The 16,260-nt window shown below is 33.5% G+C and overlaps 3 protein-coding genes across 6 annotated transcripts; 2 read left to right on the forward strand and 1 right to left on the reverse strand.

Moving 5' to 3' along the window:
• Window positions 1-1,944: 1,944 nt before the first annotated feature.
• LOC131021827 (UDP-N-acetylglucosamine transporter ROCK1) lies at window positions 1,945-5,461 on the forward strand. 2 transcript variants are annotated; one of them, XM_057951116.1, is made up of 7 exons: window positions 1,945-2,270; window positions 2,999-3,047; window positions 3,130-3,356; window positions 3,702-3,900; window positions 3,986-4,129; window positions 4,510-4,584; window positions 4,991-5,461. In XM_057951116.1, exons 1-7 carry the CDS (start codon window positions 2,131-2,133, stop codon window positions 5,150-5,152), a joined length of 996 nt encoding a protein of 331 aa, XP_057807099.1. In that variant the 5' UTR covers window positions 1,945-2,130; the 3' UTR covers window positions 5,153-5,461. The 2 variants fall into 2 exon arrangements, with proteins under 2 accessions (XP_057807099.1, XP_057807101.1); XM_057951118.1 differs by lacking the exon at window positions 4,991-5,461 and having other exon boundaries at window positions 1,977-2,270; window positions 4,487-4,585.
• Window positions 5,462-7,996: 2,535 nt separating this feature from the next.
• Window positions 7,997-11,006, forward strand: LOC131021828 (ras-related protein RABH1e). The gene is made up of 6 exons (XM_057951119.1): window positions 7,997-8,318; window positions 8,775-8,845; window positions 9,078-9,166; window positions 9,628-9,739; window positions 9,949-10,039; window positions 10,566-11,006. Exons 1-6 carry the CDS (start codon window positions 8,202-8,204, stop codon window positions 10,707-10,709), a joined length of 624 nt encoding a protein of 207 aa, XP_057807102.1. The 5' UTR covers window positions 7,997-8,201; the 3' UTR covers window positions 10,710-11,006.
• Window positions 11,007-11,070: 64 nt separating this feature from the next.
• On the reverse strand, window positions 11,071-15,243 carry LOC131021829 (uncharacterized). 3 transcript variants are annotated; one of them, XM_057951121.1, is made up of 5 exons: window positions 14,974-15,243; window positions 13,133-13,417; window positions 12,873-12,969; window positions 12,250-12,343; window positions 11,071-11,384 (listed from the first exon to the last, which is right to left on the reverse strand). In XM_057951121.1, exons 1-5 carry the CDS (start codon window positions 14,995-14,997, stop codon window positions 11,306-11,308), a joined length of 579 nt encoding a protein of 192 aa, XP_057807104.1. In that variant the 5' UTR covers window positions 14,998-15,243; the 3' UTR covers window positions 11,071-11,305. The 3 variants fall into 3 exon arrangements, with proteins under 3 accessions (XP_057807104.1, XP_057807103.1, XP_057807105.1); XM_057951120.1 differs by lacking the exon at window positions 14,974-15,243 and adding an exon at window positions 13,926-14,653; XM_057951122.1 differs by lacking the exons at window positions 11,071-11,384; window positions 12,873-12,969 and having other exon boundaries at window positions 12,043-12,343; window positions 14,974-15,233.
• Between the last annotated feature and the right edge of the window lie 1,017 nt (window positions 15,244-16,260).

The raw sequence follows: 16,260 nt of genomic DNA on the forward strand, positions 1-16,260 counted from the left end.
ATTCACATATCATGGTATTAGTCATTCAATTCAATTGTTAATCCTTCTAAATTTGAGTTTTGATATGTATATTTGTATGAAATATATATATATATATATATATATATATATATATATATGAAATATATTATTATTATTATTATATTTATTTATATTATTTAATTTATTTTTTACTCAAAATATAGAAAATATTTTTTGAATATTTTTTAAAAATAAAATAATATCAGCTTTATATAAGCAATAGTCTAATATATGGACTGAAATTGATGCAACCCATTACATAATAATTTATAATAAGATTCTAGGTATTTATTTTTATAAAATTTGTTCTCCTTCTATCTTTCATATATATATATTTCTTATTTATGTGTACAGTAATTATTACACTAATTAACTGATTTTTTTTTTATTTCTAACTTACATACACTAAAAACGTTGTGCCCAAATCATTAAAAATGTGTTTAACAAAAGTCACTATTTACAGAATAAAGAATACAATATATTTTGTGAAATTTGTAGATATAGTATATTTTTATGCTGAAATATTTTATATATATATATATATATATATATATATATATATTTCCGGATACATAACGAATTTTCGATCGTTAATGTAAACAATCATTCGAATAACGATCGATCAAATCGATCGTTAACTGTTAATCACCGTTTTTTCAATTTTAACGACCGAATTTTTTTATCGTCAAAATCGCATTTTTAGTAGTGGTTCCCCGTGATATTAATTTATAAATAATATATATATCTACTCAATTATATTTTATAATATTTATACTTTTAAAGTAATATAAAATATAATTTAGTAAAATAAATAATTTCATTTCATTCCATTTCTAGACTTTGTTTCTAGTTACCAATCTTAGGAATGGAATTAATCAAGTAATCATAATTCCATTTCTTTGAAAGAAATATATAGGTATGATTGAAGAAGTATAAAAAGTAGGTGGAAAATATTTTTTTTTTATTTTGAGTTTGGTATAAATGGTTGGAGTAGAATTACTGTTGGAAGTGACATATACTGCAAATAAATTTAGGTTTAGTGTAAATAGTTGGAGATGCCTGAGTATAAATATTGAATCGAGCAAAGTTATGTAATTTATTTATAACATTAACTCGTACTATATGATATATATTACAATAGTAAATTATAAGTTTAAAATTAGTTACATGTAATGTCAGATAATTTCGTCGTGCAACACATTACAATAACAAAGTATGAATTTATGAAAATTGAAGAATCTATATAATATATAAAAGAGAGTTTTTTCCTTCTTTTCTGTTCTTTCTTCTATCATTAATTTTTTTTTCTCTTTTCCTACTAATTTTCTCTTTCTTCTCCTTTTATTTTATTTTATTTTATTTTATTTTATTTTCTCAACATCGTCATATTTGATTCATGAAAAAATATTCAATATGCATTTTAGTATTATATAAAAATTAAATAAAATAAATTTAAATCGAATAAGTTATCAAAAATATTTTATTTTGTCTCTCTTCAATTAAATTTTATAATTTTTTATTTATATTTGTGTATAAAAATATTTATTTATTTATTATGATGCATAATACTCTATATTCTATAACAATAATGTGTAATTCTAATTTTTATTATTAAATAATGTAAAGGTATTTAATAAATAATTATCAATACACTTTATCTAAAGTTGAAAATTTATATTTTCAAATGAGTAATTAATGTGGATTATTTTATTTTATTTTATTTTAAAATATATTTTACATTTATTTATATTTTAATTTTACTTAAGATTTATATTTATTTATTTATTAAAAGTATCATTTAATTCCGACTTTGTGCATCGCGTAAATGAACGTTCTTTGTAAATATATATATATATTTTTAGGAAAACGTTTTTTGTAATTAGAAACCGTGATTTAGAAGTAGCCCAGAGTGTGAATTTAGAAGTAATCTTCTAGAAATGTTTTTGACTATCAACGGCCATACGACGTCGTCTCGCAGCCAAAAACGACCGTCTTTAACACCTCACCTTTTCGCAAAGAGGAGTTGCAGAAGGAAAAAAGCTTCCAATTTAGGCATAACTTCTTCTTCTTGCTCTCTTGCGACCCCTCGAATCTCCGATCGCCGCATCAATGGCGATCGGTAAGCTCCAGCCCACGAAGCCCGGCCCGATCAACCCCAATCCCAATGCCAGCACAAAGGTCTGGCTCTTCTCCTTGCTACTAACGCTGCAGTACGGTGCTCAGCCTCTCATCTCCAAACGTTTCACCAGGTTTCATTTATTATCGTTTTTACTCTTTTTTTAGTTTCGTGCGTGTTTGGTGTGTATTCACCTCGTTGTTGCTAATTTTGGTAATTATTGGAAGTGATCAACATTTTGTGATAAAATGTGAACTGCTCCGTCACTTAGGTTCTATTTAAAATTGGGTGTAGTTTTGTATATCACCGGTTGAATGTTGTTATTGTAGTGATATGCGTGGGTTTGAGGAAATTTATTTGTTTCATAAGATTGATGCGCGTATGATTATGTTGGGAAGGGTAAGGTGTTTGCTTCTGTTTTGGGGGAAGGAATGCAGAATTGTTGGCCAAACATAACCTTTGGGTTTTTCATTTTTTTGGTTGAAATGAACTGCACGCAATTCAAGATAAGTCCGAGGAGCTATTAAAAGTCGCTTATTAGACTGCAGACATAGTGTGATTTCTGCTTCTGAGAATAGTAATTCTTCTTTACAGAACAGGCTGGATTATAACTTTCCCTTACTATTGTTTGTTGATTTATGGCTATTTGATTTAAATTGTCTGCAAATGGTGGGTATTGTAATTTCTAGTTTGTCAATCAGATTCAAATGGGGTGTTGTTTCTTAGAGTCGTCTGATGTGTTTTTTCACTAGTAAACTGAGCTAGATATTTAGTTTTCGCGAAAGCTGAAACTGTTCCCCTGTAGAAATACATAGGTCTGCGACTGCAACTTAACCCTCACACGTTTTCCTATTGATGCAGCCGGGAAGTTATTGTGACTTCGTCAGTTTTGGCATGTGAGCTGGTAAAGGTAACTTTCGCTCACGGCATTCCATACAATCCCTTTCTTTTGATCTATGGTTCTTATCGAGTTGCATTTGGAGGTGTGATAGGTGATTTGTGCTCTGTTTCTTTTGGCAAAAGATGGAAGTCTGAGAAAGGTATTGAAAGAGTGGACTTTGGTTGGCTCTTTAACTGCTTCAGGACTACCAGCAGCCATCTATGCCCTGCAAAACAGCTTGCTGCAGATCTCATATAAAAATCTCGATTCGCTCACGTTCTCAATGTTGAACCAGACAAAACTCTTTTTCACAGCATTTTTCACTTATATCATATTAAGGTACTCCCTTATTTGGACTACCCGCATATCTATAACCTGAGTAGGTTATCGTTCTTTCTGCATTAAAATAGTATCTTGTCCAGTTAGAAGTTGCCAATCTCCCAAATCTTCATACTTCTATAACTGATAATAAAGATTGTAGTTGCTCGGAAAGCAGCAGCTAAATGAACTGCATTCCTGCACTTTTGAAATGTAATTTTTGCCCTTTTAAGTGCAGTTATTTTTAAACTTAGACATAATTATAAATGACCTCTGCTTTAGTGCTGACTATATCATAAGTAAAATAATGATGTATTCTTTGGTAACCTTAAACCTCTAATTTATCTTCTTTGGTAACTCTAAAAGGCAGAGGCAGTCCATTCAACAGATTGGGGCTTTATTCATATTGATAATTGCTGCTGTCCTTCTAAGCATCGGTGAAGGATCTAGCAAAGCATCTAGTGCTAAGAACCCTGATGAAATATTGTTCTATGGAATTGTTCCTGTGCTGGTGGCTTCTGTACTTTCTGGCCTGGCCTCTGCATTGTGTCAGTGGGCTTCTCAGGTAATCAACTGCCTTTGTGTTTCTAAAGTTGTGTCTTATCAAATTACCGAATTTGCCTTATTCACGTCCATCATTTCTAGTACAGGTTAAGAAACATGCATCTTACTTGATGACTGTGGAGATGTCCATTATTGGGAGCCTTTGTTTACTGGCCAGTGCTTACAAGTCTCCAGATGGTTTGGCTATCAGAAAGCTTGGCTTCTTTCATGGATGGACTCCTTGGACATGGGTAAATATCCTTTATCATCGTATCTCATTTGATAATATAATACATACTTGGTTTCTAAATCTATCACTGGAAGCACAGGCCATGAATGGTCGCCTCAGCTTGTCAAAACTACTAGTTAATTCTGCTACTGATAATTGAAGTGGAATGCATAATTATTATATTCAGCACTGTAATAAATGCTCCATAGAGTGCTGCGTATAAGAGCTTTCACATGTTGAGAAATGCCCCATTTGTTTGCAAAAATACAATAATGCTTAATGCCTCATCAGCTAGTATTTTGCAGCAACTATAATCATGTTTCTTAGGTTAAATTGCACCGATTGTATATGACATTTTAAACATTTTCGTGCTTTACAGTTTCAATAAATATTGTTATTCAGATTCCTGTCATACTCAATGCTGTTGGTGGAATTCTTGTCGGTCTTCTGACAACATATGCTGGCGGTGTCCGGAAGGTGAGTTAAAGAGAAACATCTCATTCAGCATGGGTAATTGCCACATATTTGTTTAGCCAAAATTTAGGCCCTAGTATTCCGGCATCCTCAATATTTTATTTCTTTAAGATGTATATATTACCATAATTTGATTTAGTAATTTGATATAATGTCCCGTCTTTAGATATCCTAGATGCCAAATGAGGAAATGGTATGTTTTTTCAAAGCAGATTTAGTTATAGTGGATTTTGGGTATTCAAGGCCTTGACCATCTCAATTTTAATACCTTGTTGGATTCAAAACATTATTTTAAGCTACACATTAATCACATAAGGCATGTTAGTATGCAAGACTTGAATAGTCATTGTCTATCCACATTGATAATGTTATCTTTTGCTGATATTTTTTAAACTCAACATACATGCAGGGCTTTGTCATTGTTTCTGCCCTTCTTGTCACTGCTCTGCTTCAATTTGTCTTTGATGGTATTCCTCCGTCTCCATTCTGTCTTGTGGCTCTCCCGTTGGTTGCCACTAGCATATCGATTTACCAAAAGTACCCATACCGTGTCAAAAAGAAGGAGTCATAAGTTCCAACACAGATTCTATAACATTGGGAGAGGCAGGTAACAGTAAATTATACCCTCATTCGTTCCCATGAATGGGTTCCAAACATCAGTACAGCGAAGAATATCGATCAAGTCTCCGAGGATCATGCTTTTACTCATACGACAATATACTGAATAGAGCATGCAAATTATTTGCTTACTCCCCCGACTTGTTTGTTGATGTCTATACTAATATAGTCTAATATACCTACTGATTTTTATGTGTAGCTGTTAAAGTAGAAAAATAGTGATAGTTTCTTGATATTCATTAATTCTGATTTCATATTTCTTTTTTTTTGAAGAGCTGATTTCATATTTCTTGAATACACAGTCACTTTTTTTTAGCTCTACTTAGAAAAAAGTGAAATTTGAATGGTTATGTATGGTTCGTGACATACCCCAAATTTTGATTTCAACAAAAAATGTGAAATTGGGACCCAAAGTATGTGTGTGTTTGATAGAAATACTAACATAACTACATAAGCATTGTTTGTTAGAGCATTGGCAACGGGGGTACTCGAGGGGCTACTCGAGGAGAGGGGTGGACTCGAGTAAGGCGTTGCGGGGGTAGATACTCGAGGCATACTCGAGTCTTCGAGTATGCTCGAAGGGGGGGGGGGGGAAGGGATGGCACGTGCAATGCACGCGCCCTAATAAAAAAATAAAGGAATAAATTTTTTTTTTATGTAATTTTTTTTTTATGTTTTAGGTAATTTTAAATTTTATGTTTAATGGCGTATTTAACTATTACAAAAATATGTTATTTAAATTATGCAATAAAATTTAAATGAAAAACATAAAATCAAGACTAATATTATCAAGTAGGCTATCAAGGAACATCAATGCAGCACTACCTACTCAATAACACAACCGCTATCAAGCAGGCTATCAAGGAACCCCATTGCGGATGCTCTTATACCCAAGTTTTATTTTTACACTTCTACGCAAGTATCATACCAATGAATTTGAGTACAAAGTGTTGTAATCTCTATTTTGGACTCCTTTTTGAGTTTCATAATTTTTTTAAGTAACAAGGAGTATCAATCAAGTAGAGGATCATATTAATGATTTTTTACTGAGTCACTCTCTCGTGCAACCTATTGTACCGTGCAACTGGTTTCTAAATGACACTACTTCAACATACAAATGACACTTGAAGATCTTTAAGTGTCATTTGTATGTTGAAGTGATCTTCAAGTGCCATTTGTATGTTGAAATAGTGTCATTCGAAAATGTTCAAGTGTCATTTTCCGAATGAAGTAGTGTCATTCTGAAAATCAGTTGTATGGTGCAACCGGTTGCACAGGAGTATTAATGTTTTTTAATATGAAATAAGACTTTATAAATCATATATGACTTGAATACATAATATTGATATTTTAGTGTCTCATCCATGCACTTGAAGTCGCATTGCTTAAATTGCAGTTGGAAACCAATAAGGGTTCTTTTACTTTGGTCGTAAAATTTTTATTGGAAGATGATGGATAAAAAAAGATGAGAGAATATTATCTTTTTTTTATTATATGTTTTGCTAGATATGAAAAGATGAGAAAATATTGAAAAATATTTTCACACCCCTACCTTAGGATAATTTATCCAACATTGAAGGGAAAATGAGCTGCCCGAGTAAATATTTCACCTTGTTCGGAGAAAATTTTTCATCGTAAACATGTGAAAATGGTATATATTTTTTTTCTCTCCTTTTTCATTAAAGTAAACGCACCCTAAAAATAATACAATGACGTCCTTTATTTTTCTCCTTTCATCTTAAAAAATAATCAATTTTTGACATTTTGATATGTTTTAAAAGAATAATCATTTTTCATTTATAAACACTACTCCTTTATCAAAAATAGTCATTTTGATATAAGACAATGAGACAGATGGAGTATCATTTATTACTCCTTCCATCCCTCCGTATAAGTTCCAAAAAAATGGGACATGTAAATTAAATAAATGTAGATAAAGTAAAAAAAGAAAAAGTAAATGAGAAAATAGATAGAAAGTGATTTTTTTTGGACAAGATAAAAAAATGTGAGATATTGGTGTCCGTGTGTTAGTCTAATAGTAAAGTAGTTTATGCATAATGACAAAGGTTTTAAGTTTAAATCTATTAAGCCCATATTTGATTGTGTGTTTTTGGAGGTTGGGGAGGAATTTAATTAATTGAATCTATTACTTGTTGTTTGGTTTGGGTAATGAGTTAACCATTACTCTTACTTGAAAGTAATTCAATCACTTAATTTATTACCTCTCAAATAGAGGGAAAACGAAAAACAAAAGAAAGACAATCTCTTACTAGTGATTCATTTCCATTGTTAAACCAAACACTCAATAAAAATAATAGTTATTGTTATCATTCCATCTCTTTATTTAATTTCAATCCTTTTTCATTCATCCACTTGAACCAAACGAGCACTAAACCATCATGGGGAGGATCTTTAAAATTTTATTTATTCAAAAGAAGAAGAAGTGAGATCTTGAATTTCAAGTGCTTATTTTTTGGATAAGTTTTATTTGATTGTAAATTTATCATGAGCAAATAAAAAATGGAATATTTTTTTCCTTTAAATCTCCCTTTTCTTCATCATTTTCTAAAAAAAAGAAGAAGAAAATTATCTTTTCTTATTCTTCATTTTCATTCCAACGAGGAATAACTCTATCACATCAAAAATATATAGTTATGTAATTATAATATACTAATACACTATTCTTTAGTTACTTACATTTATATTATTATCATTAAATACGTTCACTTTGTAATAAAAACGAAACACACTGAGTCACTCAAAGTGGCTGACTGTGTGAATTGAGGTGAGTCGCATTCCATGTGACTTGAGTGTGAGTGCATTGCATGACTTCATATAACTGTTTTCATTTCCTAAACCTTTCCCACAAATCCACGATACGTTATTTTTCCCCTACCTGCCTATCAATACCCTCTCTCTCTCTCTCTTCAATATTTTCCATAAATTTCTCTAACCTCTCCTCTACGCAGATTTAGATCTCATCGTCATCGTCCTTCTCTCCAATGGCGGTGGTGTCACCATTAGCCAAGTACAAACTGGTGTTTCTCGGCGATCAATCCGTCGGAAAAACCAGCATCATCACCCGCTTCATGTACGATAAATTTGATACCACCTATCAGGTATCTCCTCCACTAAATATGCGCGACTCATATAGTGTGTGTATTTTCCATTTGTGTTTTGAATTATTAGTCCTCAATTCACTATCACTCTCTGTTGTCGAATTTCCTCATTTAGTATCTATGCGGATTTATGGTTCGGTCTATGTGTGTGATGAATCAAATGATCATCGGTGGAGATAGACTGTACGTACTTGAGTTTCTAGTTCTGGAAGATATTAACTGTGGTTTTATTTTAGTCTCCTCGTGAACGTTTGTAATTACAGAAGATATTGATTTCTTCTCAATTCCTTTAGCTCGGAAAAATGATTATATGACCTTTTGAATTATAACTTCATTATATATTATTGATTTATTTACTTTGGATTGATTGGTCAAGTTCCGATGCAAATGGAGAATGAGCCTTGATTTAATTCCTAGTATAAATTTATTATGTTTTCCTTCTGTTTTGTTATGCAGGCCACTATAGGCATCGACTTCTTGTCGAAAACTATGTATCTTGAAGATCGAACAGTTCGCTTGCAACTTTGGTAAGAAGACTAATATGCAGCAATGTTTCTGTTTTATTTTTCAACTTTTGATTTAGTGCTGTTGAGGTGCATTCTAGTATGTGTAAGTGAGTGATTGGCATTGCAGTCAATTGGTGTATCTTTTATAAATTGTGATATTGGATGGTCCTTAATTCTTAATTCCACACTACGATCACGCCATATATATCTTGTTTATAATTCTAAAATGAAAAGTATCTTCTAATGAGTACAGGGATACTGCTGGACAAGAAAGATTTCGAAGTCTTATTCCAAGCTACATTAGAGATTCTTCAGTGGCAGTGGTGGTCTATGATGTTGCCAGTAAGTAACTAAGGTTCCTTCCTTATTTGATCTAAAATCCTTTCTTTAGTGCAGCTGCAAAACAATGACTGAATGTATCTAGACTTGATCGTTTCATTTTGAAACTCATTAGATGAGATTCTTTTTAGATTTTCAGAATGAGATTGCTTCGTGTTTCTGATAGATATAAACATTATCTCATTCTTTGTTGGACTGCTATTGGGTTCAAGTCATGTCTTATTGCCTAATACAGTAACACTATAGTTTCCTCATAAACTATGTATATAATTTACATCATTAATCTAAATGCGATGGTGTTTCAGACTACATGATCAAGCATGCTTTGTTGAATATAAATCCAACCAGAGTCTACTATTTATGGTTTCTGAATTCAGCTGATGGTGTAAATTGTTACCTTAGCTCATTTTACGAGGCAAAATTTGTGAGGTTCAGTTATTCTCTGCTTGGTTTCTCCCCTGCAGATCGGCAGTCATTTTTGAACACTACAAAATGGATTGAAGAAGTAAGAACCGAACGGGGTGGTGATGTTATTATTGTCCTTGTAGGAAACAAAACTGATCTTGTTGATAAAAGGTGAGGAAACAACAGAGTTTTGAGTTTTTCCCTCTGTATATATGGCGCCTCAAGTTTCTGATATACTTATATTCCCCTGTTCTAAGGAAAAGTGTTTAATTCTCAATGTTGTAACATAATCTTCTAATTTTGGTCATTTGACCAGATTCACTAATATGTTGAATACAGCCTTCAAATCTTATTCATATATCTTGTGCTATCTGTTGCAGGCAAGTTTCAATCGAAGAAGGAGATAATAAGGCACGTGAAACCAATATCATGTTCATAGAAACTAGTGCGAAAGCAGGTTTCAATATAAAGGTAAGAACTTCTTCCATGCTAATACTATGACTTCAAGAAATCACTCAAAACATTATCTCATAAATAATGATAATAAAACGCCCGTGTTAAACATATGGCTAGATACACTCATTGTTCACTGATGAATATTGCATCACGAAGAGCACAGAGTTCGCATTAGGGACTTGTTATTTTCTTGATTTAATACCTAAGCTTACTCTTAAAGAAGGGGCCAATTTTCATAGTCCTTTCCATGTAGAGAATGATTGCTAATTTCTGTTTGGTAATTCCCAATTAAATTATCCGTTTGGTTTTGGAATTGTGGAAAACAATTCTGATGCTTTCATTTCCACATAAACCCATCTTTCCCAACATATGATTTAATATCTAAAACAGAAGTTTCCCCATCCATTTGAAAAGCACTAATTCTTACTGCATGACCCTTTCTCTCGAATACCATTCTCCTATTTCAAAAATTTTGAATTCTCCCCCAAGTGCAAACCAAACGAATATTTAGTTTAGTCTTGATGGTATATTAAAAATGCAGCCTCTGTTTCGGAAAATAGCAGCTGCATTACCAGGAATGGAGACTCTTTCCTCAACAAAACAGGAGGACATGGTCGACGTGAACTTGAAGTCGACTTCGAATTCGTCTCAAGCAGAGCAGCAAGGAGGAGGATGTGCGTGCTAGAAATAGTTGCAAAGGGAGGGGTAAAACAACATTGGAATTTTCTTTCAACACGTGTACGAGTTTTCGGATCACATGGTTTAAATCTCTTTTTTCCGGTTGAGGATATGCTTCTTCAAGTTTCACAGGAAACAGATTACTTTGGAGTCAGGAACAGCGACTGCTTCGCTTAGAATTCGGATATTGTACTCTTGAACTAGTACATGTATTTATACTAGTCTCTCTCTCTCTCTCTCTTAATGGTGGAATTTATTAAAGTGGGAAAGTCTCACTGTTGTGTGAGATATGAAGTCTAACAAAGGGGCCCACGGCTCGTACTTATAATTGGTAAAATGGAATCCTAGTTTATTTCTGACACAATAAGTTACAAGGGAAAAACTTGTATGGATTATCAAGAGAAACTGAATTTTTGCATACAGGAGAAGAAGATAGAATGGAATGTCTGTCTTAAGTGAAGATCAGGTCTTCTATATGTACACTAATGAAAAAACTTACAAAGCAGAACCAAGAATTGAAAATAATAAGCACAATGTAAAGAAAAAAGAAAGCTACTGTGTGGTCCTAGAGAGATCCTCTCACAAAAGGATTGCAGAAAATATTCAGACATTACCGGATCCATCACTGACTAGCCTCACTCTCAGTGTCAGATAAATTAGAATGATTGTTCCCATGCTGGACCTGAAAGGAAAAGAAAACAGTTTCGTGACTACAAGCATCTTGAGCCAAAAACTATAAAACAGAAGAGATAGGCACTATGAATTATAGATGCACGAATTGAGAGCTCAGCAAGATTCCGGGATAAGCTGCAATCATCTTACTCACTCCCTATTCTGGTATATGCTCCAGAACTTTTGGTTGAAGCTTAAAAATGGGGGCGCCCAAATAACAAGCATAGTTTTTTCAGTGTTTCACTCATTAAAGAACCAGCTTGAAGTGCTGTAAGACTTAGATTTCTCAGTATGCACATTGTGCCTAATGCCTATGTTCCACAATAACAAAGAGAAATACAAACATGCCGATGGTTTTCAAAGTGCCTATATATGGAGCTTGGAGAAGCATTTAAGCAACTTTGATGTTAGTCACACTTTTGACACTATTTTCTCTGGTAATCAAACAAATACATACTATAATTCAACCATTGATATCGGAGATTTTCTCATCTAGCTATACATTATTTTATCTAATTCCTACAGTTATTTGATGTGTGTATGATGCGGACTAACTGTGCTAGGCTTTCACAAGCTAAAGCATGCACGAGTGACATATCGACATGATTGACCCCATCAAGAAGGAGCTGCTGGCTACTAGATTTTTATGGACAATAAGTCAGAAAACATCAGAAGATTAAGCACACTGAATTTATTGAGAGAAAAATACAGGCATGGATTCATATTCTAGTTTATTCAAATCTCTTTGCCCTATGCTTTATCTCCACCATCACATCTTAATTGTACTCTCCCCATTATAAAAGTACATATTTCAATCTTGAGTAAATTATAATGACTCATCAAGAACCAAAGTGAAGGATATGCTTTGAGCTTACATGACAGAGAACAGGAGAAGTATTCTTCTTGAGTTGAATGACTGAGATCGCTTGTATTTCCTTGACCTACTAGAAGCTGCATCATAGACTCTTTCTGCCATAAGGAATGTAGAATTGTGAATCTTAGAGCACAGGTTATATTATGGAAATACCAAATGAAGAAACAAGATAGTATGGTTAAGATCAAATCAAAAAGTTATGTGTACAACTTAGTTACATTTAAACATGACAAAAGAAAGTAAAAATGTGTGGAACTAGCATGGATGCATAACCCAATAGTATCACATTGTAATCATAAGTTCTAATTTGTGTGGAATTTGGAGTGAGAAAAGCAAATATATTTTACATTTACCATGAACACAAGTACCACTACTACTCTATTTCGTTAGGTAAGGACTGATTTGCATTATTACTAGACAAGGCATTCATCTGGAGGATAAGCAAACACGTTTAAGAATGGCATGTTTTTGACATCTGGCTTCTTGATGTAGTTTCATTGCCTAGATTTTATAACCTCAATCGACACAAATGCATTAGACCTTTGGAACAGAAGAGATCCAGATTGCAATACAATAATCATTGCAAGAAAGCATAAATGATGATGCATGTCACTGCTCAACTACCTCTTGAAGTGAACTTGGGTAACTCAATCCCATGGTTCATCAAGAGCTGCATGAATTTTCCGCCTATATGTAAGCAGATATCTCTATGTAATGCCTTCTGCAAAACAATCAGTTGTTTATTTCAAGTCAAAGAATTGCGGGATCCAGTGGTAAGTGAAACACCATCATCAGTCAGAACATAAAACCACTTCTCTTATTTAGTAACATTTCCATGGTCTTACAATCAGAAAAGCATAAGCAACAGGAACATAGAGACATACCTGTAAGGAATCATCAGACGTTAAAGTAGCAACAGTTTCGACATTGGACTTGAGACTTTCTGCCATTCCTTTCTCAATATCAACATCCAAGACACACGGTGCATAATCATTCACGTCATCCACCTCTAGGTTGGTATGGTTATGCAAACCAGGTTTAGAATTTAAAAACAACTGACTTTGCATCACTTTAGGAACTTCCGAATAGTTGATATTTGAGGATGGCTCATACTGTTGGTCAGTGGGGCCTTCATCATTCAAAACCACAACACTATGGACATTTTGGCACTGCAAAAGTGGTAGTTGATATCACTCATGATATCCCATAACTTAAAGAGTAGAATACAGAAGAATAGAGCCAAGAACTCATAACTATCACATCAGAAAGGAAAACAGAAACGGTGTACACAAATGTATCAACCACATTAAGCAAAGGAACATGTGAATCTAATGAAAGTTGAGGGGTGGTCATTCATGCTTGACAATAATATACCATAGCACATCAATAAAGAATGAAGTTTGCATTTATGTATTATCCAAGTTTTACAATTATGAAATGTGAACAGTAGGCACTCTTGCTTAGACAAAAAGACAAGAGGAGTGGAAAACTTCCCTAACACAAAGTTTGAGTAATGCATAAAATGAACAAGTCTTCCAAAGTTTCACAGTAATCCTCAGAATACTATCTATTATGCTAATGCACACCACTAAACAATTTTCAGAACATGCATGGAGATTATCCTCAAAATTGTCCAGCAAGATGGAAGCTAAAAACTCAGGAAAGTTAAGACATTACCCTATGCTCATAGCTAATTTCTCTTAGCCTCATTTGCAACCACTTAATTGGATATCTGAGAGAATGTCCAGCCGTCCAGGTAATATATTGTATGGTGCATTTGCTTAGGCAAATATATATATTGCTTATGAAAATGTTCTAGAACCACAAAAAGTAATTGTTACACGATGATGGTTTTTTAGGTGAAAAAATACCTCTTTCTTGATGATGAATTTTAATGCGACAAAACCCCTTATCACCAAAGCACATGTTAATAGCAGTGGAGCACAGAAGTACACATCAAGATGCACACTAGGATAGCAATTATATTTCAGCTCGTGCAAAATGCAACCCTCGTATACCCGAGGTCGGTACAAGAATGAACAATCAACAAGTTACTCCGGCGTAGGGATTTAATGTCCTGTAACCAAGCAAATTCGATAATGATATTTAGAGCACAAATTTAAAGAGTGGTCATTGGTCAATTGTGGCCTAGCTAACCTCTTTGGCTTCGTCTGCTCCAGCCAAAAAAGAAAATATCATCCTATTTTGTTTTTTTGTCCTATATTCCAACGGCATTGTTGCAGTTCGCCAGTTTTTACCGCAGTCATATTAGATTGTGATTTTCAAACTTCTTGTAAATTGCTCCAGTTAAAAGAAAAAGATAAAAATAAAAAGTAAAATAGAGAAGAGGCACAGACTTCTGAAAATTCAATCCAGTTTAATAATAGAAAGTTATCCTCTGTGCTTAAACTTATCTCTATCTATCTACCTAAATGTTCCTAGTCAACGGCTAATTCTCAGTCTCAGAAAATCCAACGAAAATAACCAAATCCTAAAAATTAAGAATTAGTTGCGCCAAATCTTCAAGGAAACAAGCAACATTCGGAAAGACATCTCGAGCTAAGTAGCTTGCAATCGCACTCGGAAATCAGGGAAACTGAATCACAAACAAAACTTCGAAATACATAAATTATTTGCTAATAAACTTGGAAAAGAGAAGGACGAAAATGCAGCTTAATCTGAAGTAGAACAAAAATGCGCGTGCTAAAAGAAGTTGAAATCTCACCTCCTCACAGGAATTGACCGCCATTACAGAAGCAAGAGAGAGATTCAGAAGTCAGAGCTCAAAATTTCTCTGCCGCGGTCGTAGACGGAATTACATTAAAGCTGTTTTGCATGTACGCATCTATCTCTCAGCCACCGTCTGTATATATATATTATATATATATATATATGTGTGTGTGTGTGTGTGTGTGTGTGTTCTTGGTGTTGGAAATAGAGAGGTGGGGGAAGGGGGTGGTGAAACAGGCACGAATTGCCAGGTAAGCTACTGATCACGACAAACATTTTCTGCTTTTTTTCTTTATTTTTTAATAAACAGTTGGACGCATATGCCCTTCATACTGCTGTATTTGTATATGACCGTTTTCAAATTTACTTCGATGATAAAATAATATTCACACCGTCCACGAAATGAGTACCCATTTATAGACGACACGGATTTTAAAAAATGTATTGAGTGTACTGTGAATAGAATAAGAATCCCATATTTTTTAGTGTATTAATTAAAAAGTTTTGTAGGGTACACTTGCCAAAAAGGGAAATGGATACTCATTTCATGGACGGACGAAAAAGGAAATATGAGTACTCATTTCGTAGACGGAGGGATAATCACAAACATACGTGGATCTTAGTATTTTTTGTAATTTATCCCATAAATTTTAATATAAGAACACCGGTTTACCTCATTTAAAAAAAATAAAAATAAATCGGTTATGTTTGGTTCGCAAATCTGGTCAACTATTTGATCAGTTGGAATCAGTGGCGGATCCAGGGGGGCTAGGGGGGGCTAGAGCCCCCCCAAATTTTGATTTTTTTTTTTTTATATAGAAATTAAAAATAATAATAAACTAAATACTCTGTTAAGAAATACAAACGGGACAGACTGAAAGCTAGCACTAATAATAAACTAAATACTTTGTTAATATTTTAGGTTGTTGATCTAACAATACAAGAGCTAAACACTCGGTTTTCCGAAGCTAGCACTAATTTGCTTAGATGCATGGCGTGTCTTGATCCGAGAAATAATTTCTCCCAATTCAACATTGATCAACTTTGGGCCAGGTGATTATTTATTATTTCCACAATTACTAGCTCGGGTTCGCCAAGTGTCTATTCATAGATTATTTGTAATGTAATAGACATGGTAATGAATGAAACTATTGTAGGTTTTTATTACTGTTGTTGATCTAATGACAAAAAAACAATTATTTATTAATTACTATATATTATATCCCAAAAAAAAAAAATCCGGGGGCTACCGCCCCCGAACCCCGTGCAAGTTCAGCCCCCC

Source organism: Salvia miltiorrhiza, chromosome 4, assembly GCF_028751815.1.
Source record: "Salvia miltiorrhiza cultivar Shanhuang (shh) chromosome 4, IMPLAD_Smil_shh, whole genome shotgun sequence".
Classification (NCBI taxonomy): Eukaryota; Viridiplantae; Streptophyta; class Magnoliopsida; order Lamiales; family Lamiaceae; genus Salvia; species Salvia miltiorrhiza.